This window comes from Arabidopsis lyrata, assembly GCF_000004255.2.
Source record: "Arabidopsis lyrata subsp. lyrata unplaced genomic scaffold ARALYscaffold_1, whole genome shotgun sequence".
Classification (NCBI taxonomy): Eukaryota; Viridiplantae; Streptophyta; class Magnoliopsida; order Brassicales; family Brassicaceae; genus Arabidopsis; species Arabidopsis lyrata.
Window position 1 is genome coordinate 7,702,292 of NW_003302555.1, and position 24,927 is coordinate 7,727,218.

General features: G+C 37.6%; 7 protein-coding genes across 8 annotated transcripts; 3 read left to right on the forward strand and 4 right to left on the reverse strand.

The window, feature by feature from the left end:
• Positions 1-1,929: 1,929 nt before the first annotated feature.
• On the reverse strand, positions 1,930-4,640 carry LOC110224154 (threonine--tRNA ligase, mitochondrial 1-like). Its single transcript, XM_021014063.1, has 14 exons — positions 4,635-4,640; positions 4,388-4,525; positions 4,257-4,304; positions 4,041-4,100; positions 3,856-3,935; positions 3,679-3,775; positions 3,512-3,598; positions 3,329-3,413; positions 3,134-3,212; positions 2,952-3,047; positions 2,645-2,872; positions 2,466-2,537; positions 2,276-2,347; positions 1,930-2,205 (listed from the first exon to the last, which is right to left on the reverse strand). Exons 1-9 carry the CDS (start codon positions 4,638-4,640, stop codon positions 3,154-3,156), a joined length of 660 nt encoding a protein of 219 aa, XP_020869722.1. The 3' UTR covers positions 1,930-2,205; positions 2,276-2,347; positions 2,466-2,537; positions 2,645-2,872; positions 2,952-3,047; positions 3,134-3,153.
• On the reverse strand, positions 2,116-3,056 carry LOC9326333 (threonine--tRNA ligase, mitochondrial 1). Its single transcript, XM_021014061.1, has 6 exons — positions 2,952-3,056; positions 2,813-2,872; positions 2,645-2,755; positions 2,466-2,537; positions 2,276-2,347; positions 2,116-2,205 (listed from the first exon to the last, which is right to left on the reverse strand). Exons 1-6 carry the CDS (start codon positions 3,054-3,056, stop codon positions 2,116-2,118), a joined length of 510 nt encoding a protein of 169 aa, XP_020869720.1.
• A 207-nt stretch (positions 4,641-4,847) lies between the features above and the next one.
• LOC9329061 (mitogen-activated protein kinase kinase 7) lies at positions 4,848-6,477 on the forward strand. The gene is given in 2 exon segments (XM_021012486.1): positions 4,848-6,089; positions 6,091-6,477. Coding segments are annotated over 2 exon segments (1,074 nt in total). The 5' UTR covers positions 4,848-5,339; the 3' UTR covers positions 6,415-6,477.
• A 118-nt stretch (positions 6,478-6,595) lies between these two features.
• On the reverse strand, positions 6,596-9,191 carry LOC9326334 (monoacylglycerol lipase). Its single transcript, XM_002892953.2, has 7 exons — positions 8,553-9,191; positions 7,910-7,948; positions 7,756-7,826; positions 7,596-7,660; positions 7,416-7,505; positions 7,249-7,341; positions 6,596-7,162 (listed from the first exon to the last, which is right to left on the reverse strand). The coding sequence occupies exons 1-7, from the start codon at positions 8,972-8,974 to the stop codon at positions 6,761-6,763; spliced, it is 1,182 nt and encodes a 393-aa protein (XP_002892999.1). The 5' UTR covers positions 8,975-9,191; the 3' UTR covers positions 6,596-6,760.
• A 673-nt stretch (positions 9,192-9,864) lies between these two features.
• On the reverse strand, positions 9,865-14,744 carry LOC9329062 (kinesin-like protein KIN-7A). Its single transcript, XM_002892954.2, has 15 exons — positions 14,410-14,744; positions 13,880-14,124; positions 13,707-13,796; positions 13,526-13,626; positions 13,326-13,442; positions 13,143-13,224; positions 12,978-13,045; positions 12,833-12,892; positions 12,616-12,740; positions 12,321-12,519; positions 12,118-12,228; positions 11,930-12,031; positions 10,867-11,838; positions 10,454-10,782; positions 9,865-10,367 (listed from the first exon to the last, which is right to left on the reverse strand). The coding sequence occupies exons 2-15, from the start codon at positions 14,118-14,120 to the stop codon at positions 10,040-10,042; spliced, it is 2,925 nt and encodes a 974-aa protein (XP_002893000.1). The 5' UTR covers positions 14,121-14,124; positions 14,410-14,744; the 3' UTR covers positions 9,865-10,039.
• Positions 14,745-16,203: 1,459 nt separating this feature from the next.
• On the forward strand, positions 16,204-20,712 carry LOC110224768 (LEAF RUST 10 DISEASE-RESISTANCE LOCUS RECEPTOR-LIKE PROTEIN KINASE-like 1.2). Of its 2 annotated transcripts, none has more exons than XM_021011777.1 (4): positions 16,204-17,214; positions 18,945-18,989; positions 19,223-19,860; positions 20,059-20,712. In XM_021011777.1, the coding sequence occupies exons 1-4, from the start codon at positions 16,443-16,445 to the stop codon at positions 20,572-20,574; spliced, it is 1,971 nt and encodes a 656-aa protein (XP_020867436.1). In that variant the 5' UTR covers positions 16,204-16,442; the 3' UTR covers positions 20,575-20,712. The 2 variants fall into 2 exon arrangements, with proteins under 2 accessions (XP_020867436.1, XP_020867437.1); XM_021011778.1 differs by lacking the exon at positions 16,204-17,214 and adding an exon at positions 17,571-18,736.
• A 1,060-nt stretch (positions 20,713-21,772) lies between these two features.
• LOC9329063 (transcription factor BEE 1) lies at positions 21,773-24,111 on the forward strand. Its single transcript, XM_021011779.1, has 6 exons — positions 21,773-22,209; positions 22,306-22,431; positions 22,522-22,587; positions 23,029-23,097; positions 23,358-23,435; positions 23,832-24,111. The coding sequence occupies exons 1-6, from the start codon at positions 21,838-21,840 to the stop codon at positions 23,916-23,918; spliced, it is 798 nt and encodes a 265-aa protein (XP_020867438.1). The 5' UTR covers positions 21,773-21,837; the 3' UTR covers positions 23,919-24,111.
• Positions 24,112-24,927: the final 816 nt, after the last annotated feature.

Below are 24,927 nucleotides of genomic sequence, written 5' to 3' on the forward strand. Positions count from 1 at the left end.
GCTAAGGGATCGACGCACAAATGCCTTATTTGTCTTGTGGAGAGGAACCGAATCAAAACCCATGAATAACTCCTCTCTCTGCTGAAAGAATTGATAGAGCTTTGGGTGGTATTAAACGTTCCAAACCAACCCCGAGAAGACGATAAACTCAAATGGAAGAGATACCGCATATGATGGCAAAATAGCGACCCACGAACTCCAAACGAAGCAAATCTTGATGAGACAGAAGAACCAGCCAAGGAAGATGAGCAAAGAGCCAATGGTAAAAGGCATCGAGTCCGTCTCACCACACGAGAGATTTTCCAGGACAATCGATACAAAACACAACACCAAGGCAGAGGAACAATGGCCAGAACCGAAACTTCACTCAAACAAGATCCAACCACAGAACAGACAAAAACCCCACAAAAGTAAGACTCTGAGAATTCAAAAACAATTAGGAGGAGAAACCGCTATCCAGAGCAACTCTGGAACCCTAAAATCGCCCGACGAAATGAGAGGAAAAGAGGCGAGGAACAGCTTACAAAACAACAGGGGAAGACCATGGTATAACTTGACAAATGCCAAGACCGAAGAAGAAAAGCGCAAGCAGATCTTTTTCACCACAACACCCCGAGCCGTTCCCGATCCATGGCTAAAAACAGCCTATGCCGCACAAAGAGGAAACCCACCAAAAGCCGGTCGCATCCACGCCATTTCTGGCCAGCCTCCACTCCGTAGAAGATGAAGCAAACAACAGATCCGCCCGATTCCTCCCATCACCGCGATTTAAAACTACAAAACTAAGCTGGAAAGGAAAATGGGAAGCCAATCACGGTGACGACAAGAAACGCCGACCACCAGAGTGATTTCCCGGCCACAGATCTGAGAACTCGTCTAGGGTTTAACTGTTTGGGGGCGAGAGAGAAAAGTCGAAAGACGACGATGATTTTTCTAAAACTATCTCTCTATACGAAATTCAGTTTATTCATCGGTTTTACTATCGATATATTAAGTTTTATGGTGAAAAAACAAAATACTATTTCAAATGAGTAAAAAGCTTACTATACAATTGTTTCGCCAAAAAAAAAAAAAAAAAAAAAAAAAAAAAAAAAAAAAAAGCTTACTATACAATATGTTGGGAGTAATATGTTAAGTAGGAAACAAACAAGTTTTTTTGGTTGCAAATATAGAAGCAAATCTGAAATCACATACATATAGATTATTAGTTATTCATTTGATTTTACTTCAAAATCTTATTCAGTACGTGACTGTCCACTAAGAATCTAAAGATCTAATCAGAATTTTTAATTAAATCATCATATAAATAATAAAATTTGGCAATATTAATGGCGATGGCCATTGGAAAGCTTTTGCATGATGGCCTAAATATAAATTATTGTTTGGTCACTTTCACTAGCCGTCCTTAGCCTCCGAGATACATTGAACCTCCCAAATTCACGTTAACCTTTAAAATCACCTACACAAATATATAGAAGGGAACAGTCAACACAAAATGATAGGGATCATGTAAGCAAAAAAACCAAGTGGTGTGTCTTATATAGACAGATTTTACAAGTAAGGGCCATATGCTCAAGACAATAACTGAAAAGGAACAGACAAGTTTGAAAGGGGTAAGAGAGGAGAGAAAGAATCGAATTTTGTGAAAAAATTGAGCACCTGAATCGAATTTTGTCGATGAAGATTTTCGCTCTGTGGCTTCTCGTTAATCACTTTCTCCTTCTGCTCGCTCGCTCGGGTATAAAGAGTGAGATAGAATTAACCAAAGTTGAATTACAACGTCGAGAAGGTTTTCTTTTACAGTTTCTCTGCTCTCGATATGGTGTGGTCCACCGCTTCGTTTACCACTGTCCCTCGATCCAAAGTTCGATCCCATTTTTCTTTTTTACACTAGTTCTAAGTGGTTTTATTGTCCTATTTTCATTTCATTTCCGTTTTAAGTAGAAAAATCTTGTTAAATAAATTAAAGAGAGAGTGATTAGAGATTATTTGGTAGAGAGATATAAAGAGACACAAAGTCCTACTGCTGAAACATATCCCGCGATAAGCTTTAACATCAAAAGACCCCTTCTTCGATTTTGATCTTTGAACCCCATCTGATCTCACATAAACTTTTCACTCTTGAGCTTTGAAGACATCCAGCAAAGCCTCGATGCTCATCACCACGAAGTCTGAACCGTTTTCCTCTCTCCGCCGAACACTCACCTGATAACAATGGTTTGACGCTCATATATATTACATTCATAAAAATGAATAAGCAAAACCGTGCTCTAACCTGTCCCGTTGCAGCTTCGAAATCACCCACAGCCAGTATGTAGTTGTACTGCGCAGCCTGAGCTTCTCGCACCTACACCCAACAACAACAATTACAACAACAACAATAACAACCAAATTCATCACTCAAAATGCATACGGTAAATCCCTATGTTTCTGTGCACCGGACTGGAAGCATCTAACAGTTTTACCTTTTCCTCGATCTTTCTGCCACTTATGTCAACATCCACATAGTATCTAGCTTCGTGAATTTGATCTCTCACCTGGACACAAGAGGAATAACAAAACAAAATAAGATGCACAGATAATTAAAGACTACAAGAAATTGCGGGTGCTCTCTCATGAAAATTGCAAGTCGCAAATTTAAAACCTTTTCAGCGTAGGAACGATGTTTTTCTGACAAAGAGCACACTATGGCCTGGTGCGGACTAAGCCAGAAGGGCCATTTTCCTTCGTAGTGCTCTAACAATATGAAAAACATCTGCTCAACAGATCCCAACACCGCTCTATGTATCATCACAGGTCTCTACCTCTTCACTTCATCCTCAGCTGAGGACGAGTACTCCAGTTTGAACCGGTCAGGTTGTTGGAAATCAAGCTGGTACGAGGCAACAACACACTAATAAAGTAACCTACCAAGACATATGCAGGGAAAAAAAATAGATAGGGAGTCTAACCTGTAAAGTACCACACTGGATATTCTTTTTCACTGCATCAGAAATTCTAACGTCTATCGATGGGCCATAAAATTTCCCGTTTCCCTTGTTCAACTGCCAAAACATCACTTTTTGAATGAGTGCATGCTCTGTGAATATAACAAACTTTTTGAGTAGAAGCATCAGAAGATGCAATATAGCTGTTGGAACCGTCGAACACGGGTCAACCCAGTAAAAGCTCAAACTGCCTCATTTTGATGTAACACTCCAAAGTCAGCCAGTCTCATGGGTAATTGTACATACCAACATCACAAAGACAAGTATTAATGAGGCATATTGTCCTTGCCACTACAAGAACTGAAATGTATTTATAATGACTACAGGGACATAGCCCTAACCTCTACATGAGCGAACTCTTTGTTGGAAGAGCAAGCAGTGACCAGGGCAATTTACATGTTTGAGTCCGAATTCTTGTTTATCAACCTGCGAGAAAGTCAGTTCATTTTTCACCAGTTAAATAGTAGATCTACAAATGGCGACTTGTGAGCAAGAAGAATGTTAAGCTATTCATGCACACTTACATCAAAGGTAAACATATTTTCCTTTTCGTTTGCAGCATGTCCAGATGTTTCCCAGAGTTTCATGTTATACATATTTGGCGACATAACCTGCCAAATTCAAGGTTATATATTAGCAACCGAGCGCTTCCACACTTAAAAGAGATAGTGAGATGAGAGGCAGGAAAAACCTCAGTGTAACCCCTCTTCCAATATTCTTTCTTGATGAATGCCATCAACTTGTTATATACACGAGTGGCGTGTGGGAGGAAGAACCAACTCCCAGGGCTGAAAATTCTCACATATGTTATTAGTTTTGCGGAACAAAAAGAAAAGAGGAAAGTAGCTGATATTGAACAATAAAGAACCTGAGTTCGTGGCAAAAGAAAAGTTCTTGCTGTTGGCCCAGCAGTATGTGGTCACATTGCCTCGCATCTTCTGTATAGACCTGCAACGGCAAAGACAGAATAAAAGAAATAATGAATAGTCTGGACCTGCCGAATGATCTAAAACATTTTAACATTTGGGTATATTATCATCTGTATAGCCATGCCCCGTAAGAATTCTGCGAGCTCTGGCGGTCTCTGTTACTTATACAGTAAGATGATGACGCCTGAGATGAGATGAAATGAAATACAGAAGTTAAGAGTCAAACAAGAGAGAAATGAATGTGGATTATATAAGTGGGTATCAAAGACCAAGTTCAAACATCACAGCATTTAATCCACCATGAATTTATTATTATTAAAGAAAAAAAAGGTGCTCTTACCTCTTCCTCTCTGTTTGTACATGGCAAAATGCTTAACTTATCGAGAGCCTGCACCAACATCGACAGTAAATCGAAATGAAAATATGCCACAGAGGGAATTTTTCACAATCTGATGAAATAAAAATATTTACCAGATCGGAAACCGTGTCGCTAGAACAACCGAAAATGTCTGCGTCTTTCTCATTATCACCAATGGGTGGGTCTTTCTCACTATCAAGCAAACAATCACCTTCCAAACCCTTGGAGTTGTGCCCTTCTTCTTCTTTTGGCTACTTAGGACTACTCTCCCACACGAAGAAGAAGGGAACGGTTTGGAAGGTGATGGTTCGCTTGATAGGGAGAAAGACCCACCCGTCGGTGACAATTATCAAATTTTACCACCATAAAAAACAATTATCAGCATCGTATTTACATGATCGGAGGCTGCTCGAGCTGCTTGGCGTGGATCTCGTCGATGGGAGCTGACAGATACTTGGGATTATTATTAGCCGCCATCGATGGAGGAGCACAAGACCAACTAGTTTGTGAAAACGAGGGCTTTCCTCGCCTTTTGGACTCTCTTTATTTAGACCAACTACTACCAGACCCGGTTCAACCAAATCGAGACCGACTATGGTGGTCAAATGTAGTCAATCAGTCAAACCCAAAGACTTATTTTCAGAAGAAGGGCAGTTTTTACTTTTAAAAATCTACATTATTTAGCTTTCCTCCATATTATTATTTTTCAACAACAATGCATTATGTGTTTGAATGTGAAGATAACATCCACATCACTAAACAAAAAAAATTCCTTTTAATGCATATAAATCTAATCATTACATAAATTTATCTCTATCCATTAATTATAGCAGCCAGCCACAAGCCAGTTTCCGGGTTAGTAGGACAGATTGCAGTCCCATGCATTTAACGTCGTGCAAGATTAACATAAACACTAGCTACTTGCCATTTCTAGATAGAACTAAAGTAAAAAAAATTAAGATAAAGATTAAAAAATAGTAGTGATTAATATTTAATGCAAAGCTTATACCTTCCAAGGCTGCTGCTCACTTCGATCCCACTCAAGACTCCAAATAAAAAGCTGCAATGTCCATCACTCTTCTTCTTCATAATTCTCCGATCATCATTATCACTCTCTGTCTCTCTTCTACTTCAATGGCTCTTGTTCGTGAACGCCGTCGAATCAACCTCCGTCTCCCTCTTCCACCACTCTACGATCGCCTCCCCTGTTTCTCCTTTGCCTCCTCAACCGCCGCCGTCACATCCAAATTGGATGTCATCAACAATGGAATCTCCGCTTCCGATATCGAGAAACTCCACGTTCTCGGAAGCGGAACCGGCGGGATCGTATACAAAGTCCACCACAAAACCACGGGGGAGCTATACGCTCTGAAAACAGTCAACGGAGACATGAGTTCTACTTTCACAAGACAATTAACACGCGAGATGGAGATCCTCCGTCGCACGGAATCTCCTTATATCGTCCGGTGTCACGGGATCTTCGAGAAACCAATCGCCGGCGAGGTTTCAATCCTCATGGAGTATATGGACGGCGGAAACCTAGAATCTCTCCGCGGCGCCGTAACAGAGAAACAACTCGCTGGATTTTCCCGCCAGATTTTGAAAGGATTAAGTTATCTCCACTCTCTCAAGCTCGTTCACAGAGACATCAAACCGGCGAATCTCCTCTTAAATTCGAGAAACCGGCGAATCTCCTCTTAAACCGGCGAATCTCCTCTTAAATTCGGAGTGAGCAAAATCATGATCCGATCGTTAGATTACTGCAATTCGTACGTCGGCACTTGCGCTTACATGAGCCCGGAGAGATTTGACTCCGTCCGTCGCCGGAGAAAACTCCGATGTATACGCAGGCGATATCTGGAGTTTCGGATTGATGATGCTCGAGCTCTTCGTCGGACATTTTCCGTTGCTTCCTCAGGGACAGAGACCTGATTGGGCGACGCTAATGTGCGCCGTGTGTTTCGGAGAGCCACCGCGTACGCCGGAAGGATGTTCCGACGAGTTTAGGAGTTTTGTTGATTGTTGTCTCCGTAAAGAATCGAGTGAGAGGTGGACGGCGTCGCAGCTTCTCGGTCACTCTTTTCTCCGTGAAGTTCCGATTGCTTGTGATGTTACGGGTCTGGATCTTTTTTCCGGGTGACCCAAATCGCATTATTACTTATTGTAGAATTTGTATGATCAGAAAATATGAATACTTGCACTATTACTATTGAATCTTTTAAGAGACCACGTAGATAATTATGATTATCTCTCTAACAACAAAATATAAATCATCTACTCGGGATCATTTATACAAGAAATGGTTACGATGACCACTAAAATAGTTACAACATCGTATATTCATTGCAATAAAAATGTGCGTGATGTCTCAAATAAGTGTCGAGAACAAATCCTCAGAAACAGAGGAACTCTTCATTATGTCTTTTTTTCCCTCGCATTTCCCTCTATATTACATTATTACCTAAGGAGTAATGCTACATTTGGTTTTAAACCCGCCGGTTTAGCCAATCCAATATGACTCCAGCGATAGTTTCCCGTTCTGGTTCAAAGAGCAGATCGTGTAACAACCCATCGTAAAGCTTGATCGACTTATCGGACGAGGAAGCCTCGTTGTATAGCTTTTGGGTACCTTTAGGATCAGTAACTGTATCAGCTGTGCCGTGCATCACAAGAAACGGAACCTTGATTCTGCTCAGATTCTGCAGTAAATGAGCACCAAGTCTAAGGATCTCGTGACCGGTTCTTGCTCGGATAAATCCAGTGTAGACTAGCGGGTCAGAGTATTTAGCCAATAGAGCTTCCGGGTCACGAGAAACCGGCATTATTTTCTTTTTTGCAGCACTTAACTGATATCTCGGTATGAGGAACGAGAGAACTGGTGCAATTACCTGTTGAAAAAGCTCTAATTTTTAAGACAAAAAGCCACAATTTGTGAAAATTGTTCAGATTCTTGAGGTTTTTCAGGTTTGCTTACGCCGAAGATAGGATAAGTTGGTTGGACTCCAACTGCGGGTGAAGTTAGCACAATCCCTGAAACTCGAGCTTCAATCTTTGCATCTAGCATGGCCTGCAAAAATAGTTTATATAGTTAACATATGGTTTCAAGAGCAAAGATATGAACATGTTCAAAGATCTTTTAACCTTTAAGATTATGGCTCCTCCAGTTGAGTGGCCAATGCAGAAACAGGGCAATCCCGGGTTTTCCGCAATTACCTTCTCAAGAAACGTTTTCTACAGACATTTTTATTTCAGAGGCAATGTAATGTTTAAGCAGTGGTGGGTATGAGTTAATTTAAGCGAATGGCATGCCTTGGATTATACCAAATCAGCGACAGCATAATCAAGAGAAGCAACGTAAGCATGAAGTCCATCGCTTCCACCATGACCTATTTGACCAAGATAAAACTTTATTCAGTATCGAAAAAGAGAAACACTGATAAATGCTGAACACAAACACTTTGAATTGGTAAAGTGGTTTTACCGATCCAATCTATTCCATAGACCTTGAATCCATTAACATTTAGCTGCTTTGCAAAATCACTATACCTGCCACTGTTGAGCGTTTGAATAAAGACATGTTAGGCTTCTAATATTGAAGGAGATTTTATGATCAAATTAAAAGCTACAAAAGAAACCTGTGTTCGTTCAGACCATGTAGCAGAACAACAAGTCCCCTACAAACAAGCTCACAGATATATGTCAGCTTTAGGCCTAAGAAACCAAACAAGAAATAATACAAGAAGACTATAAACAAGAGATTAAAGATACAAAACTGGAAAAATAGGTGACACAAAGTTATATATAGTCAAGAGATCTTGAAGGTCAATGTATAACAAACACTGAAGACTTGGTCAAGAGAAACCCGTCTAGTGTACAATACATTGATTTTCAAAATCTCTTGACTAGTTAGCAGAATCCTCTCCTAAAGACTATCTCAGATATTTGTTTGATCTTCTTCACATGAATGCTAACAACATTGAGGAACTAATGAAATCTAAGTAGGGCAAAATTGAATCCAAGGTAACAAGGTAAAGGCCAAGGTAATAGTTAGGACCAGCTGAGAAAACGATGTAGGAATCCAAGAAAACGACATTTTCTTATCATAATTAAGCTCAAATTCTCGTGAACCACAAGACTCAAGACAGAGAGGGACCTATTCTTGTAGCTTTTTTCTCAACATAGCCAAAGCCTAAAAGATCTTTATTTACCAAGTTCCCAGAGAAACAATCCAATCAATCATCAATAACAGACAAAACAAGTAAGAAACGAGAATTTGACCTGTTCTTAGCGGAGTCAACAGGTGTCCATGACTGAGTGAACAACGTGTCACCCCTCTTGGTCGTGAATAGCGAGAAATCTCTGACGGAGCTTCCATCGCCACCGTTATCCTCCAAAACCCGCCTCATTGCCAAATTCCGTCTAACCGCCACTTCATCATCAACCACCGTTGTTGTCGGCGAAGAAGGGGAAACACCGCAGCCGATGTTCCTCTTCCTCGTCTTCTTCAGTGAAGATTTTAATCTCGTTGGCAACGCCTCCACCGACATTGATGATCGTCGAGTAGCAACGATACTAATCGGAAGATCATTTCGAATTTGAATCCGGTTTACATAAAACCCGGAAGAAGATTTTTTGATGGGTAATCTGGGAAATGAGTTTCCAGTAGCAAATACGACCGTTCCTTTACTTGAACAGATCATAAACAAAGAGAATTCAAAGACGATTTTGGATCGCCTTCTTCTGAAATTTTTGAATGGCGAAAGAAATCAAAATTTGGGGGTTTTTCAGAAGAGAGATAAACCCAGAACTCAAGAAGAAATTTTTTGAGAAGCAGAATCAACAAGACAGTGAAGCAATTGGAAAGTGAAAATCTTTCTAAGGAATGATTTGAGAGAACAACATTAACATTTAATTTTTAATTTTTATTTTTTTGGTTAGTAGCTGAGATAATTATACTATGGTTGTCCAGCGAAAAGGACGAGGAGAGTCTTCAAAATATGCCACGTTGGCACATCGTTGTTTCCATAAACCGCAGCGTTTTGTACAACTTTTGTTTTAGCAGTTAGGATTGAGCAAAGTAGCTAAAACAAACTCTTTCACCAAGAAAACTCTTAAAATATGGACTCTTTTAGGCCCTGAATGTTTACTAGTTTTTAATTGGTTTTGTTTTTTTGTTATAAATATAAAACTTATTAAAAAAAATCAAAAATGAAACATACTCACGTTGAAAAATAAAGTTTTCCAAAAAAATCTCAAAATCATGGTTTTTAGTTTCTCTTTGAAACTTGGAGAAACCACTCAAAAACTAGTTTTCCTAAATTTTAAAGAATCTAATTTTTTAAAATCTTGAATGGTAAAAATTAACAAAAACCAAAAACCACTTAAAAACTAGTAACTATATATATATATATATATATTTGCATGGAAAAACAAAATTCAAAGACTCAAAAAAGTTTTTTCAATGTAAAAACACAATCAGTTATTCAGTTCTCATAAATGGTTTAGGCATTAATTTTGTTTAAATGCTTAAGGTTCTGAATTTGTTTAGAAAATATACAAACACAAACAATTGAAATTGAAATTGAAAATATACAAACACAAAGAATTTCACGGTCCACTATTAACTGATAGAAGTTTTACTGTATTTTGAGAAATAAAAAAAAACGAATTGTACTTATTAAGTTTCCATACATAATGATTCTGAAAGAAAAATGCCGTAGGCATGGTTTCAAACTCTTTTACAAATCAAAAGCACAAAAATTACTTCACAGGTGAAGAAGATTAGAGATGTTGTCCCAACCAATGTTCCACTGCCTTCTATCTGAAGGCACAGCGAAATTGAGCTCGAACATCTCTTTAGAGATGTTACCACTTTCACAGAATCCAACTAGCTTCGCAACTATCTCTGCACTCTCTTGCACGTGCCTTGAATCGTAAGGATCAGTCCATAGCTTGTTCACGAACTGGAGTTTCCTCTGTTTCCCTTCCAATGGCACATCCCATTTCATATACAGCTCCTCTCTCTCCTCAGGCGTCAATCTTGAGTTAACCCTTTTCGCCAAAAACTCTCGCTCTCTTCTCAATGCTTTTATACTGAAAACGAAGCAATACCATATTAGTAGATGAAACTTTTTACAAGAACATTTTCCAAGTGAGAATTATATTCATTCATTCATTACCTTGATGATAGAGAAACCACGGATTCGTCGCAGTTTCGAGCTGGAGTTGCGTTACCTACTTCTGCTAGATGTTGTTCTAACCAAGTTAACCGTCTTAGCTCGACTTCCATGTAGATTTGATCGGCTTGATCACCTTTGAAGAGTAAATAGAATTGTGTCCTGTGGATTATGGAGACATGGCAGACATGCCACAGCTCTATGATCTGTTGTCTTTCCTCTATGAAAGTTATATGCCACGCAACTTGACTCTGCTCTTCATCTTCCATTATCGTGTTCTCCTCGTTCTCTACACTATATCCAGCTCCATCATTTGCTTCCAACTCAAGCACCTGCACAAGTTAAAAACTGATGAGATTTTTTAATGTAAAAGGAGGAAAAGATGGTTTATTTAAGGTTTGTTTTCTTTGTCTAACCTGACAAACGAGAAGTTGTTTCTGGTACTGTAGTTTAGCTACACGTTCTTTGAGTTCAGTTACGTATGCTCTTATGCTTCTCACGTTCTCCTCTGCTGCATTTTGGAACATTTGCTGCATTTTCTTCATGTTCACTGAGCTTGATCTCCTGTAGCCTGGTGTGCTTTCTCTTGACGAGACATCTCCGCTTTCTTCTCCTTTCTGTGGAGTCTCTTTCTCAGACCCTTGTGGTGTCGTTGCCCCTCTAGTTGCAGAGATGTTGTTCTCTTGAGGAGCTTTGTTCTCCGCATCACAATCCAAGACTTGCCTAGAAGCGGAAAGAGGAGAGCATGGAGATTTCAAGAAATTCTGGCGGTTGGAAACGCTGCTTGGTGTCAGAGGAAGAAGCTTCTTCTTCTTTGATTGATGATGATGATTCTTTGTCCTTGGGGTCTCATCTCCAGCATTGATATTGCTTGGAAGAGACATCACCAACTTATCTATTGACTTCTGAACGCTCTCAAGTTGCTCCTCTAGATTTGCAATGGTGCTTCCTTGTGAATGGAGCCTTGTTATCTCTTCCTTGAGATTGGCACTTACGCTTTTGTTAGGAGCTATGACATCTCCAACCTCTTTAAGCATTGCAGATGGTTTAACAGTACGCATTTCCCTTATCTCTGCTTGAAGCTTAGCTATCGTCTGAGCTGCATCTTGATTCCCTAGTCTATGGCAAGCTACTTCCTTCTGTAACACTTCAAGAGCTTTCGTTGCTTCCTCCCCTAACTGTTCTTGAAGGTGTTCAAGTTTGCGGATTTCATGCATCAATGTAAAAGGAGCAGTTGATGATTGCCGTATCATAGATTGGCGTATCGTGGTCTTTCTTGTTCTCTCATTCCGGTTTAGCGTTTTGTTCTCCGTGCTAGGTGTCACGACAACAGAATAGGAAAGACATTTTCTGACCGGTGGGTCTGGAGATTCAAAAGGATTTAGGCCCTGAGATACAACAAAAGGTTTAGTTTAAGCTTCAGCCAATCTTGTGAATATATTTAGTACAGTAGAGAGACAGAGAGGTAGAGTTAGAGACCTTATTTTGTGGCTGATCCCCTTGAAGCTTTTGGCGCAACTCCTCAAGTTGACTTTGTGCATCATCTCTTTGTCTCCTAAGCTCTTCGATTTCCATTTCCATCTAGAAATGTCACAAAACAGCCATAAACTAAGTACCAAAGCTTTGGGTCAATTATATATTTTGGTGAATCTAAAGTGGACAGAGACCTGCTGGATCTTGAAATCCTTTGCACTTGATGGATTAGGGGTTCGACGCTCGGCCTCCAATCTAGCCACTTCTTTCTGAAGATGTTTCACTAGTTGCTTATCAGAGACAACCTGTAGATAATAGACAACAAGTAAAAAATTTAGTTTGTTTTCATCCAAAAGGGCACTAAGAAGAACCCAAAGCATGGAACAAAGATCATTACCATGTTCACGTGGGCATTGTTTGTAACTTCCTTGGCTCGGTTGGCGAAGTATAGAGTATTTCTTGATTGTTCAACATGAGCCAAAGCTGGACTCAATGTACATATAATGGCTGTTCGAGCATTCCCACCTAGTGAATGCTGTAAAATCCGAGTAAGCTTGGAGTCTCTGTAAGGTACATGGCCGCTTCTTTTCCCCACACTATGAAGAGTTCACAGATTCAGATAAAATAAGTTTATTACTTAAAAAATCTTTCTGATTTTAATGTCACTCTCAGAAAATATTTAAGTACATTACCTTAACTTCCTTATGACAGTTGTAAGTGTCATTAGACTTAGATTGATATGGCAACCTTCCCTGAGTCTCGTTCCATCTGCCTGAGATTGTGATGCTCTTTCGCTTCCTGCTAAGTCCACAAAGTTCTGCAATGCGCACACACACACTAAGTCCACAAATTTCTAGTTAAACATTATGCAAAAACAGAGAAATTGAACAGAGAGGGATCAATTTTTACCAGACTAGCCATGTATGACCTCACACAATCTGAATTTTCGCGGTGAGTACTTTGTATCGTCTGTTTTGCCATCAAGAACATGTTATTAGCATTTGCAGGGTCTATGCATTTGTGGTTTAAAGAATCAATGAATTAAGAACAGTACTAGTCTAATTATTTGGTGTGACCGGGAGCTGGTATCGTTCAAAGCAGTTTCCCCAACTTGTCTTTGAGCTAATACAAAGAAAATAAACACCAACAGTCAGTTTTACTGAACAGGAATGAACCAGGAGAATATAATTACAAAAAGCCAAAGAGGAATTCAAGTTACCTTCACAAATGCTAATCAGATGCCGCAAATGTTGATCGTTATTAGCTGTTTCTTCAACCAGTTTTTCAACCACGGTACCTTTCTGCAATTGTGGATTATAAGGTGATTAGATCAATGAAAGTCTACATTCAATCAAAGCCATAATATCAGCAAGAACATGATTAATGTAAATTAGTGTGATACCTCTGGATCATCAAGGAGTTTAAGGGCACGTCCGGAATCTGAATTCAGCAGATCTCTGACATTTTCATTATATATTTCCAGACCAGAAATCTTGATAGTAAAATCTCTTTCAGGGGTCTGGAAACAACAGTGAAACAAATAAAGGTATTGGTCAGAAGAAATGCACTGACATCTAAAACATTGATCACAGCAATGCTTACCTTAATTATGTGATTGTAAATATCATTGACAGCTTTCTCTGTTACTCCTCTCATGGTGTATGTCTTACCACTGCTCGTTTGTCCATATGCAAAAATTGTCGCTGAAACATTAAAAAAAAAAGAAGTTAGTCATGTATGATAAATCCAAGTAAAATACAGAATTTAGTCATAAGACAATAACCATTTATGCCCATCAAAGCAGACAATGCAACATTCTTAACACCATCTTCATACACATTCTCTGTTAAACTCTCTGGTCCAAAAACTTTATCTGAAATCAAAAGAGTGCATTAGTAGCCATCACAAACCTCAGGACTTAAGAGTTGGAAAAATGAGGTATTAAACTTCAATTACCAAATGTAAATGAGGACTGATGATGCAAACGTTCTTGAACTTGTGGTTTAGACACAATGGTGTGGTCATCTACACATTCCCAAGCAACTTGGTCTTTAGCTAACAGTTCTTTCTTGTTCAATGGTCTTAACCTTACAGTGACAACAATCTTCTCTTCCCTGGATCTTGAGCTTCCACCTGGTGTTACAGCTGGTGTTCTGTCCATCTTCGAAACCGGAGTTCCCGGTGTTTTTATAGTCATTTCCCTACATATATTCCCACTTTTGTTCATCAGATCTAATAGATCAACTGAACTCTAACTTATAATTTCCCCAAATCTAGGAATAATTTTGAAATTAATCAGATCTATGAAAAAAACTCATATAAGGCAACATTTTTCAGGAATATCCAGACTTAATCCGTAAAAGGAAAACTTAGCTTCTTCAGATTAATTTCATCAAATCCAGAAATGTTAAATATGAAACTTCCCAAAACTTCATTTCACTAAACAGATTTAACGAAAACATAATTAAGAGAGATCAAACACTTACAGAGTAAAAAATAAACCAATGAATCGGAGTAGAGAGATCCCAGACAGCGAAGATTAGAGAATCGTGTCAGATCGACGACTGGAGATAAATAAAAAGAATAAAAGAATATTAGAGAAGAAGAAAGATAGTGAGAGAGGTTTCTGGGTTGCGTCTATCTTTCTTTTGTGGTAGAAATGATGAGGAAGAAAACGGATTTTGGGGGTTCTTTTGTCTTTACGGAAATGCGTGCAGAGTGTGATTTTGAATCTGATGAACCTCCAACGGCTAGTTCTTTCCCCGTTTCTTTTGAGGGGCTTTTATTTTTAGCTTATTCCAACGACTATCCTCGCATTTTCATTTCTTCAATAAATCAGCTTAAATTCAATTTTTTCTCATTTTCTATTTTATTCAATTTTCTCTACTGGTTTGTTTTTTTTTTTCTGTCAACCTGTTCAATGTAGATTATTATTCCGGTCTTAACTTGTTGTTACATCCGAATTTTATTTACGTTTTTACTGGATATAAAATTTGTTTTTCTTAGCTTGCGTCTTCACTTTTTCCTTTGCTAAGATTTTGATGTATATTTTGTCTTCTTGTGAATTATATTATTGGCTTCCAAAACAAAACGCTCATTATTCTATTTTTAGAAAAAAATCCTGTACAATTTTAATCTATTTGCAGATCAAGCGAGAAATAGTAAGTACTATCAAATTTGGCGTATAAAAATACTCCCTCCGTTTTAAAATATAAAACATTTTAGCTAAAAACACACTGATTAAGAAGATCTACTTTTTAAAAGTTCAATCAATCATAAAAGAGATAGCATAATAAAATAATCATAAAATATTAAAATAATATATAATTTGCATAAAACTTGAAAACGACTTATATTGTGAAACAAAAAAAGTTTTTCAAAAACACTTTACATTTTTTAAAAAGAGAGAGAGTAGTAAACTTCGTTTACACCTCATTATGCTTCACTAGGCAGAACCTCCCCTCTATCGCAAGTGGGACTGGAATATTATACGAGTCTTTGAGGTGTGAAGTCAAAGGTCTTTGGCATGAGATTTTGAAATATCTGCAAGCCTGTAATATTTCATTTTTTTATATAGCAACTTTAGTTGAAAATGTATATATACTACGAATAATTATTAACAACCCCAAAATCAATGGATAAAATAGTAACACAACTCAAAACATAAAACATGTATTCTCATTTTCCTTGGTCAAAATTCAAACATCTAAAAAAAAAAAAATAGCAATTCCCCATCTCTTCAATGGTGTATTTTTTGATTGGATCACAAGTCTACCATTCAATTGACTTCATAATAAAGTACATCAAAACCATGTTCACTCAGATTTTGTTGCCATTATATATTGGACAATTTCCACCAGTCCGCAATTTTTTACAAAATTACGATTGAAGTCACTTAGTGAGGTTTAATGAAATATTAACATCATACTCTATTGTAATTCGATTGAAGTGTTTTTTTGTATGATCATCAGTTCTCTTCATTCCTTTTCATATAAATAGTTTTCGTATATTCAATAATGACTTTGTAAGTTTGCAGTCCAATTTATATATTGGAAGCTTAAAAACGCAATGGTTTTTCAAGAAATTTGTTGACATACTTAAATTTTTTATTTTTGGGTCACGGAATTAAAATGTTTATAACTTACAAATAAGGCATTAATTAACGTGAGTCGAACAATTGTATTTGAATGTAAACCATCAATCAAGTCGATATTTATAGGTATCAACAATCAAGTCGCTTTCAGTATGTCCAAAAAAAAAAACACCTATAGTTCCAAACAAGTCAAATAACCATTAAAGATCTGTATGAATCTCTGACCGTCCATTTTCATATACATAAAATAATTTATTTAGGATGTGATTATTATGTAATCACTAATCAGCGATCTTATACTGTTTATAATTCGCCGGACGCCTGTATGCAAATAAAAGTCGTCACCGATCATTTTGACCAATCTTCCATAAAATCCCCAAAACCCTCTCACCAAACAAAAAAAAAAGCCTTAGTTGTCAAAACCCAATGTCCATCTTTCTTCTCTTCATCACCTTCGTCGTCTTCTCCATCGCTGACCTCCCGTCGTGCTTCTCCGCCGACCAACAGTACCAGAAGTGTCGCTCAGGTCTGACATGTGGATCTGGACACAAGGTGTTCGAGAAGAACACCACGTACCCGTTCTGGGGATCCAAGAAACCCAAATTCTGCGGCCAAACACCATTCGAACTCTCCTGCGACGGTAATCAAAACCTAACTCTAGCGATCGGGGATCTCACACTTCGCGTTGTTTCTGCTAATCTGGAGAATCAGACAATTTCTGTCGCCGATGATAGCTTGTTAGACGGAGGTTGCCCAGAGATTTGGAACTTCACCGGGGAGAATCAGTTCACATTAGACTCCAATACCGAGAAGATCGATCTATTCATTTGCTCCTCTAATCCCGGGAAAGCTTCGTTGTCAAATTTTACTTGCAAACGAAGTCAGGAGACTTCGACAACATATCATGTCTTTGTATCACCGGATTTTGGCCGAAACTGTACAAAAATTGGAGACGTTCCGATGCTCAGGTCTGTTAAGGACCATCTTCACATTCGGGGGTCAAATCTAACATTGGAGAACGCTTTGAGAAAAGGATTCGGTTTGAGTTACCGATTAAAAGATACATCTTGCCGGCGATGCTCCAACTCCGGTGGGATTTGTGGTTCCGACTCAGGTTCCGAGAGTTTCCGATGTCTATGTGAAGACAGACCTCACATGTCCTCCTGCGACGATGGAGATGGCGTTAACCCTACCCAAGGTTAGTCCTTAATCATTTAGATTCAAGATTAGTTTCCATCACTCGATTCTGCACATAGACTTTAGAACGATACTTTGACCAATTGGCAGAGAATTGACCCAAACTTTTAATAATCTTGTTTTAAGACATATTTTGACTTTTTCAACTTGGTGTTCGGTACGTGTTCTGTTTTCCATTTATCATTTAAACAGAATTTGTCCTAAGCAATGCGTCTATCTTCGCTCCAAAAACATTAGGATTACAGCTGGTTTTTCGTAACGCGAGCAGGCGGCTGGATCAAATCTTGGGCTTTTTGGGCCGAACACATCAAACCCGGTTTACTTTTTTCTTGAAAAACGACTTTTTAATTTCTTGTGTTTGAAGTTTCTGCTAGTAGACCGACGACTCTAACCGACCCTCTCTTGAACAAACAAATCTTTTTTACAGAAACCCCATCATACTTCCATTACAATGATTTTTCCAGTTTTAAAAATAACAATTATTAAGAGCCCTAAATTTCCCATTACGATTTTTTTCTTTGTGGGGTCATCTTCAACCTCAGAGTCAGAGGCTCAAAGAGACAAATTAAAAGTTTCAGTTTTTAAGTCAAATTGCAGTCTTTATTTTCTTTACACCAAGAAAAATTAGTATTATACTCTTTGCGCACACTAGTTGAGCAAACTTTTTTAACTCTCACCCACTCCTTTGAAACTCTTTGATTTCTTTCTGTTTTGTTCTCTTCTTCTTGTTTCTTCTTCATCTAATTTTTTTCTCCTTACCCTAAAAATGGATCATTCAACACCAAGTTTACTCTACACATCTATCTTCTACTTCACAATAATAGCAACTCAAACCCTCTCTCTTGATCCAAAGTTCAAGGCTTGTGAGCCGAAATCATGCGGCAGAGGTCCCGAGATCTCTTATCCATTCTATCTATCTGGAAAGCAAGAATCTTTTTGTGGTTATCCAAGTTTTGAACTCGCTTGTGATTATGAACAAAAGCTCCCTGTTCTCGGGATCTCTGGTGAGGAATACGTCATCAAGAACATATCGTACTTGACACAGTCATTTCAGGTCTTGAACTCAAAGGCGTCTCATGATGATCCATGTCCCAGCCCTCTGCACAATCTTACCCTGCATAGGACTCCTTTCTTTGTGAACCCTTCTCATATCAACTTCTCCATACTTTACAATTGCTCCGATCACCTGCTGGAGGATATTAGGACATACCCTCTTACTTGTCCTGGCAACACGAGTCGTCTTCGATCTGTTGGGATCTTTGACAGGAGGAAACTTGAAAAAGAGAAAAAAATTGCATCCATGTCGTGCCAGAAACTAGTCGATGTTCCTGTTTTAGCTAGTGACGAGTCTGATGTGATGGGTATGACTTATGTTGAGATATTGAAGAGGGGTTTTGTTCTGAATTGGACTGCAAACAGTTGCTTCCGCTGCATCACCAGCGGCGGGAGATGTGGAACTGATCAACAAGAATTTGTTTGCTTGTGTCCTGATGGACCTAATATTCATGATACTTGCACGAATGGTAACTACTTGTGAATTGACGTCTAATTGATCTTCTGACATTGTTTCTGTTTCTTTGCTGTAGTATTCTCAAATTCATTGTGATAGATTTTTTTTTTTCAATCTCTGATTGGCTAAGTAAAATGATAGTCTCAGTCTATATGTTCTTGCGAATGCTGAAATCTGAAAGTCCCCTGACTGGTTCATTCTTCTTTGTTTCTTCATTCCAGGCAAAAATGGTAAAAGAAGAAGAGTGATGGTGAAAATTCTCATAGGTAAAATTCTTTAAACTTCTGTTTTGGGTTACTTTGATTTGTGGTTATAATAACTAGCCAGTATTTAAATAGATTCGATTTTGATTTATGCTCGTGGCCTCACCATCAAAAGATATAAAATTATACGTTGGCAAAGTATGCGAACTTGGTTACAGTAGTTATGTTATGCTCTGTTTTTCCGTTAATGATCCAGCTCAAGCTCAAGTTTTAACAGATTACAAAATCCCTCTCAGGTGCTTCCGCTGCCGTCGCGGGATTAATAGCTGCGAGCATCTTTTGGTATGTGTATCATCGTAGAAAAACAAAAAGTTACAGAACTTCTTCAGCATTGCTTCCAAGAAACATCTCATCAGATCCATCTTCAAAGTCTTTTGACGTTGAGAAAGCAGAGGAACTATTAGTCGGAGTTCATCTTTTCTCTTACGAAGAGCTTGAAGAAGCCACTAATAACTTCGACCCATCTAAAGAACTCGGTGATGGAGGCTTTGGTACTGTTTATTACGGCAAGCTTAAAGATGGAAGAAGCGTAGCTGTGAAACGGTTATACGATAACAACTTCAAAAGAGCAGAGCAATTCAGGAACGAAGTTGAGATCTTAACTGGTTTACGCCATCCAAACCTCGTGGCTCTCTTTGGATGCTCCTCAAAACAGAGCCGGGACTTACTGCTAGTGTATGAGTATGTTGCAAACGGCACGTTAGCTGATCATCTACATGGTCCACAGGCTAACCCGAGCTCACTTCCTTGGTCTATTCGGCTCAAGATCGCTGTTGAAACTGCATCTGCGTTGAAGTATCTCCACGCCTCCAAAATCATCCACCGTGATGTTAAATCCAACAACATCCTTCTCGACCAAAACTTCAATGTCAAGGTTAGTAACTCACACTGGTTATCACTTATAGAGAAATCGGGTGGGACATCCCGGGCCGGTCTGTATTGAGTCGGACCTTGATTTAGTCATTCGATTCCCCTGTCCTGATTTGGTCATGTAGTTCCCCATCATTGTGTGATTTGATATTATCATAAACTTAACTTCGTTCTTCTTTGTTTCCTGTTTTTCGACATTTAGGTTGCGGATTTTGGACTCTCTAGATTGTTTCCTATGGATAGAACGCATGTATCAACCGCTCCACAAGGAACCCCAGGCTACGTAGACCCGGATTACCACTTATGCTATCAACTCTCCAACAAAAGCGACGTGTACAGCTTTGCAGTAGTGTTAATGGAGCTTATCTCCTCGCTTCCAGCAGTTGACATCACAAGACCGCGCAACGAGATCAACCTTTCAAACATGGCAGTCGTTAAAATCCAGAACCACGAGCTCCGCGACATGGTGGATCCATCACTCGGGTTTGACACGGATACAAGAGTGAGACAGACGGTGATCGCCGTCGCTGAACTGGCGTTCCAATGCTTACAGTCGGATAAAGATCTTAGGCCATGTATGTCACACGTGCAGGATACGCTGACGAGGATACAGAACAATGGGTTTGGTTCGGAAATGGATGTTGTAGATGTGAACAAGAGTGGACCGTTGGTTGCACAGTCTCCTGATAGTGTCATTGTGAAATGGGACAGTAAGTAAATTAGTCGCACGGCCTAACATTTGTATGTGTTCATTATTTTATGTTTAAGATTGTCAATTAACAGTTAGAGATTGGTGTTTGTGTTCTGTATTAGTAGATGATATTTTTGGGAATGTATATATGATCTTGTTCCGATTCCACGTATAGAAGGACCGTAACGTACAAAAGCCCGTGATTTGGGCCTGGCCGGACTAAATCAGCAATAACTTACTGAAACTATATATTTTATTTGTGGTTAATTTTTATTTCTTACGAAAAAAAAAGATATTGAGGCATCAAACTAATAATGGTAATTAACTAAATAATACGATCAGAGAGATTTAATTAAACGTCGTATAATATATATGTATATTAAGCCTATCTTCTGTTTACAAAATTTCCTAATTAAAGCACACCAATTTGGGCATGGATGCTTTACTACATCTATTAATGAACACGTTAGAGAGTAAGTCGTCTTGAATTGTAAATTGTATGTGAATCCAATCCCTCCACCATACATAATTGATAATTTATAGTAATGGCCTAACTAAATATTGACATTTGTTGCAACCTAGCTAACTCTTTCCTAAAACTCAATGTGTTTGATCATCAAAAGGACAAACAAAAGAAGTCTCTAGTATGCCCACCATTAAAGTGAAAAAATTGTCTTTACCAAAAATATAATAATTTGATAACTTAAAATTTTACATAACTAAAGAAAGATTCATAGATATATTGACGTCAACTTAAAATTTGTCGATTAATTGTCATTGGCCATTTGGAGGTATAAGTTGGCAAATGGATGTGATCTCTTACCCTATACACCTACATAAAAACCCCTCCATGCAAAAACATTAATGGATGTTTTCGTTAAAACAAGTTTTGATATCAAATAAGCTGACTAGCTACATCCATTTGATCATTTTCTTCTTAATATTAATAATAAATTTAAAGATAGGCCACTAATTCCTTAACCTTACACCAAACTGACTAGAAATGTTCTTCCCCCTTGCAAAGAGAGAACGCCTAATGGAACCCACGACCAAACACTGGTCCTACTTTCCCTTGTTTGGACATATCTCCCCGACACACAAATCCCACAACGTTCACTTGCCCACGTGGCCCTCCCTTTATTTCTCTCTTTTTCTTTCTTAATTTTCTCCACATTTATTTTTCTCAAATTATAAATTAAATTAATAAAAAAATCCAATCGAACAATATAAAAGTCTCAAGGTTTGTATCAACCAGTCTCAAGAAAACTCATATCTCAATTCATTATAGTAATGGCAAATTTCGAGAATCTTTCTTCTGATTTTCAGACAATAGCCATGGATATATATTCGTCCATAACTCAAGCTGCAGATCTAAACAATAACTATAGTAACCTTCATTTTCAAGCATTTCATCCTTCCTCTACTTCTCTCGACTCGCTCTTCCTTCATCACCACCAGCATCATCATCAACAACAATTACTTCGTTTTCCCGGAAACTCTCCAGACGACAATAGTAACAATTTCTCCTCAACTTCAAGTTTCCTCCATAGTGATCACAACAACGTCGATGAACCCAAGAAGAGAAAAGCTTTGTTACATACTATGTCTTCGTCGGAGAATAGTGGTGTCTCTGATAATACGAATGTTATTACTACCGAAACCGTAATCGATCTTGAAATGAAACCCTAATCTTATCATTCTCATAACTCATTAAAATTTCGTTTTAAATAATTGCTTTTGTTTCGTACAAAAATCTAGGGTTCTTTGAGAAGAGGTAAGAGGTTGAAGAAGAAGAAGGAAGAAGAAGACGAGAAAGAGAGAGAAGTTGTTCATGTGAGAGCCAGAAGAGGCCAAGCCACTGATAGCCACAGCTTAGCAGAACGGGTAATATTGCTTAATTATTTATATAAAATTCATTTTTATTAAAACGTTGGTGTATTCATTTAAATATATAAATCTATATCCAAATTTCAGGTTCGGCGAGGGAAAATAAACGAGAGATTGAGATGCTTGCAAGATATGGTTCCCGGATGTTATAAGGTAATTAAAGAATGCAAAAAGAAATAAATAGGTTCAACATTTTCAATCTTTTCATTTAGTTTAACACTTTCCTTTTCAGTAATCTAAATAGAAATTAATGGCCATTAAATAATAAATAACATATGAAAAGGTCATCGCAATTAAATAGCACTAATTATATTTGAATCAAATTTAAGCCATATTATGTACTTTATGATAAAATAATATTTTTAGTTAAACCACAACATATTTATCCAAAAGTATTTTTAACATGCGTGTGTGCGATTTTAGTTTCTTCTTTGATAACTCATAATATTTTACGAAAATTGTTCTTCCGATTTTTTGTTTAGTTTGTTTGTTCACAAAGAACACACCATTTTTTTTTCGTGTAAATAGTGGTGTGAATTTCTATGATTTATTGGTGCTTACTGCTTAATGAAAGTGTATGTTTGGTGGGTGCAGGCTATGGGAATGGCTACGATGCTTGACGAGATAATCAATTATGTCCAGTCTCTACAGAATCAAGTCGAGGTAAATAATTTAATTTGTAATACTGAACTACAGTTAATAGGACTTTGTCTTTTTGTATTTTGGCAAAAGAAAAAAAAAAAAACTAAAAAATGGTATTTTCATTTCATGGGAGGTTCGGGCAAACCTTAGTTATTCGAAAAATACAAGAATAAAATAAAATCAGAAACCTTACCAAACACTTAAAACCCCTTCTAAAACGAGTTATTAATTAATTTTTATAATAATTACTCAAGTTTGTTTTATGTTTTCTGTGGATTCAGTTCCTCTCGATGAAACTCAATGCAGCAAGTTCGTTTTATGACTTTAGCTCAGAGACCGATGCAGTTGATTCCATGCAGGTACTAGAACATTCTAATAATGTTTTTCAATAATCAAGATAAGCAAAGATATAATTAAATAGTGGTAGAGATGTTGTGATGGGTCCGGTTTTTTTATGGAGTCAGTTCTACAAAGATTAATTCAAATACAAGTGTTTATAGTCTAGATTCAATCTTATTATAAGACTATATGATCATGCGGACTATATGAACCGCTATTAAAATATGTTCGACAGGTCAAATCCGGCCTTTGCATAATTGATCTTATATATGGTTTACGTCTTCCTTTAAATTTTTTGGCATTATATATATATATATATATGTATGGTTTAAGTCTAACTAGTTGTTGCTATGACAATTACTATTAATGTGATAAATTATATGTATTGAATAATATGAATGGAATACAATTGGCAGAGAGCAAAGGCACGTGAGACAGTGGAGATGGGGAGACAAACAAGAGATGGGAGTCCTGTCTTCCATTTATCAACATGGTCCCTTTGACTTTTGTTTTCTCTTTTCTCTTTTTCTTCTTTTTAATTGTTTTTGAAATTATTCTTATATTTATTTGGATGCGATATGTCATATATACGACCCAGCTTGGGATAGTATTTGTAATCTTTATACTTGTAATTTCGACGTTATAAATTTGTTGATGACTTATAATTGTCATGTAAATATCTCAGTTGTCCTCTTCCTTTTCGTTTTGTTATTTTGTTGCTTGGCACCTTTTTCCTTTTCCGCTTTTGTAAATATGTAATTGTCCCTTAAGTTATGAAATCAGAAATAAATTTCAACAGAAACAAATTATTTTATTTTTGCAAAAGAAGTTATAAACCATGGATGAATTAGCTCATATGTCAAAGTGTTGAGGAGTGAATTAACGATGATGAGAAGAGAGAAAGCAATTGTAAATTGTATATACAGTACTACAAAATCTTCAATGAAATGTGATTAGTCTTTAACATAAAGAAATGAGTGTTACTAGTCAGTTTAAATATTGATTTTAGTTTAGTTTTAGTTTATTAATTTGGTTCTTAGTCTGGTTACTAAACCATTTTACGGACATGCATGTGCTTTTGATGTCTGGAGTTCCACTTCACTTTCCTACGTAAAGTGGGATAAAAATGGCTTCGAAAATAGAATTACTAATGAAGATTAGTTTATAATATAAAACGATAAACATAATTGCTTTTGGTTACTAAAAACATAACATTTTATATAGCATGCAATTGGATTTTTCAGATAGTAGGGATTCTAGCTTAAACTGGATTAACAGAAAAGCAAATAAAACCATTTGAGTTTTGAAGAACAATTATATGAATTATGGCTATTATTACTTTTGTTCGATTCTGATATTAATTAAAGTACTTGTTGCAAAATGGTATAAGTATGTAGTTGGTGTAAACTAGCTAGCCATCCCAAAGGTTAAAATTCAAGTATCGGCCGGTGCCCACATGATGGAGGGCTGGTGGCTTGGCCGGCCCAGGGTGGTTGGATGCAACTCCCTCCT

Bases quoted from the DNA above. Each gene is read 5' to 3' on its own strand.
- LOC9326333 (XM_021014061.1), bottom strand. From the start codon at position 3,056: ATGTTTTGGCAGTTGAACAAGGGAAACGGGAAATTTTATGGCCCATCG. The intron at 2,873-2,951 runs GTTAGACTCCCT...GCCTCGTACCAG, and splicing joins TCCAGTGTGGTACTTTACAG to CTTGATTTCCAACAACCTGA. The intron at 2,538-2,644 runs GTTTTAAATTTG...TCTTGTGTCCAG, and splicing joins ATCGTTCCTACGCTGAAAAG to GTGAGAGATCAAATTCACGA.
- LOC110224154 (XM_021014063.1), bottom strand. The intron at 3,776-3,855 runs GTTCTTTATTGT...GAGAATTTTCAG, and splicing joins TTCTTTTGCCACGAACTCAG to CCCTGGGAGTTGGTTCTTCC. The intron at 3,599-3,678 runs GTTTTTCCTGCC...TGAATTTGGCAG, and splicing joins GGAAGAGGGGTTACACTGAG to GTTATGTCGCCAAATATGTA.
- LOC9326334 (XM_002892953.2), bottom strand. From the start codon at position 8,974: ATGATCTGTTCAAGTAAAGGAACGGTCGTATTTGCTACTGGAAACTCA. The intron at 7,949-8,552 runs GTCAAATTCTCG...GCTTGTTTGTAG, and splicing joins GTTGACTCCGCTAAGAACAG to GGGACTTGTTGTTCTGCTAC. The intron at 7,506-7,595 runs GTATAATCCAAG...AAATGTCTGTAG, and splicing joins ATTATGCTGTCGCTGATTTG to AAAACGTTTCTTGAGAAGGT.
- LOC9329062 (XM_002892954.2), bottom strand. From the start codon at position 14,120: ATGACTATAAAAACACCGGGAACTCCGGTTTCGAAGATGGACAGAACA. The intron at 13,797-13,879 runs GTAATTGAAGTT...TTTTGATTTCAG, and splicing joins TCAGTCCTCATTTACATTTG to ATAAAGTTTTTGGACCAGAG. The intron at 12,520-12,615 runs GTAATGTACTTA...AACTCTTCATAG, and splicing joins ACTGTCATAAGGAAGTTAAG to TGTGGGGAAAAGAAGCGGCC.
- LOC110224768 (XM_021011777.1), top strand. From the start codon at position 16,443: ATGTCCATCTTTCTTCTCTTCATCACCTTCGTCGTCTTCTCCATCGCT. The intron at 17,215-18,944 runs GTTAGTCCTTAA...TCTTCATTCCAG, and splicing joins TGGCGTTAACCCTACCCAAG to GCAAAAATGGTAAAAGAAGA. The intron at 19,861-20,058 runs GTTAGTAACTCA...TTCGACATTTAG, and splicing joins ACCAAAACTTCAATGTCAAG to GTTGCGGATTTTGGACTCTC.
- LOC9329063 (XM_021011779.1), top strand. From the start codon at position 21,838: ATGGCAAATTTCGAGAATCTTTCTTCTGATTTTCAGACAATAGCCATG. The intron at 22,588-23,028 runs GTAATTAAAGAA...TGGTGGGTGCAG, and splicing joins TGGTTCCCGGATGTTATAAG to GCTATGGGAATGGCTACGAT. The intron at 23,436-23,831 runs GTACTAGAACAT...TACAATTGGCAG, and splicing joins ATGCAGTTGATTCCATGCAG to AGAGCAAAGGCACGTGAGAC.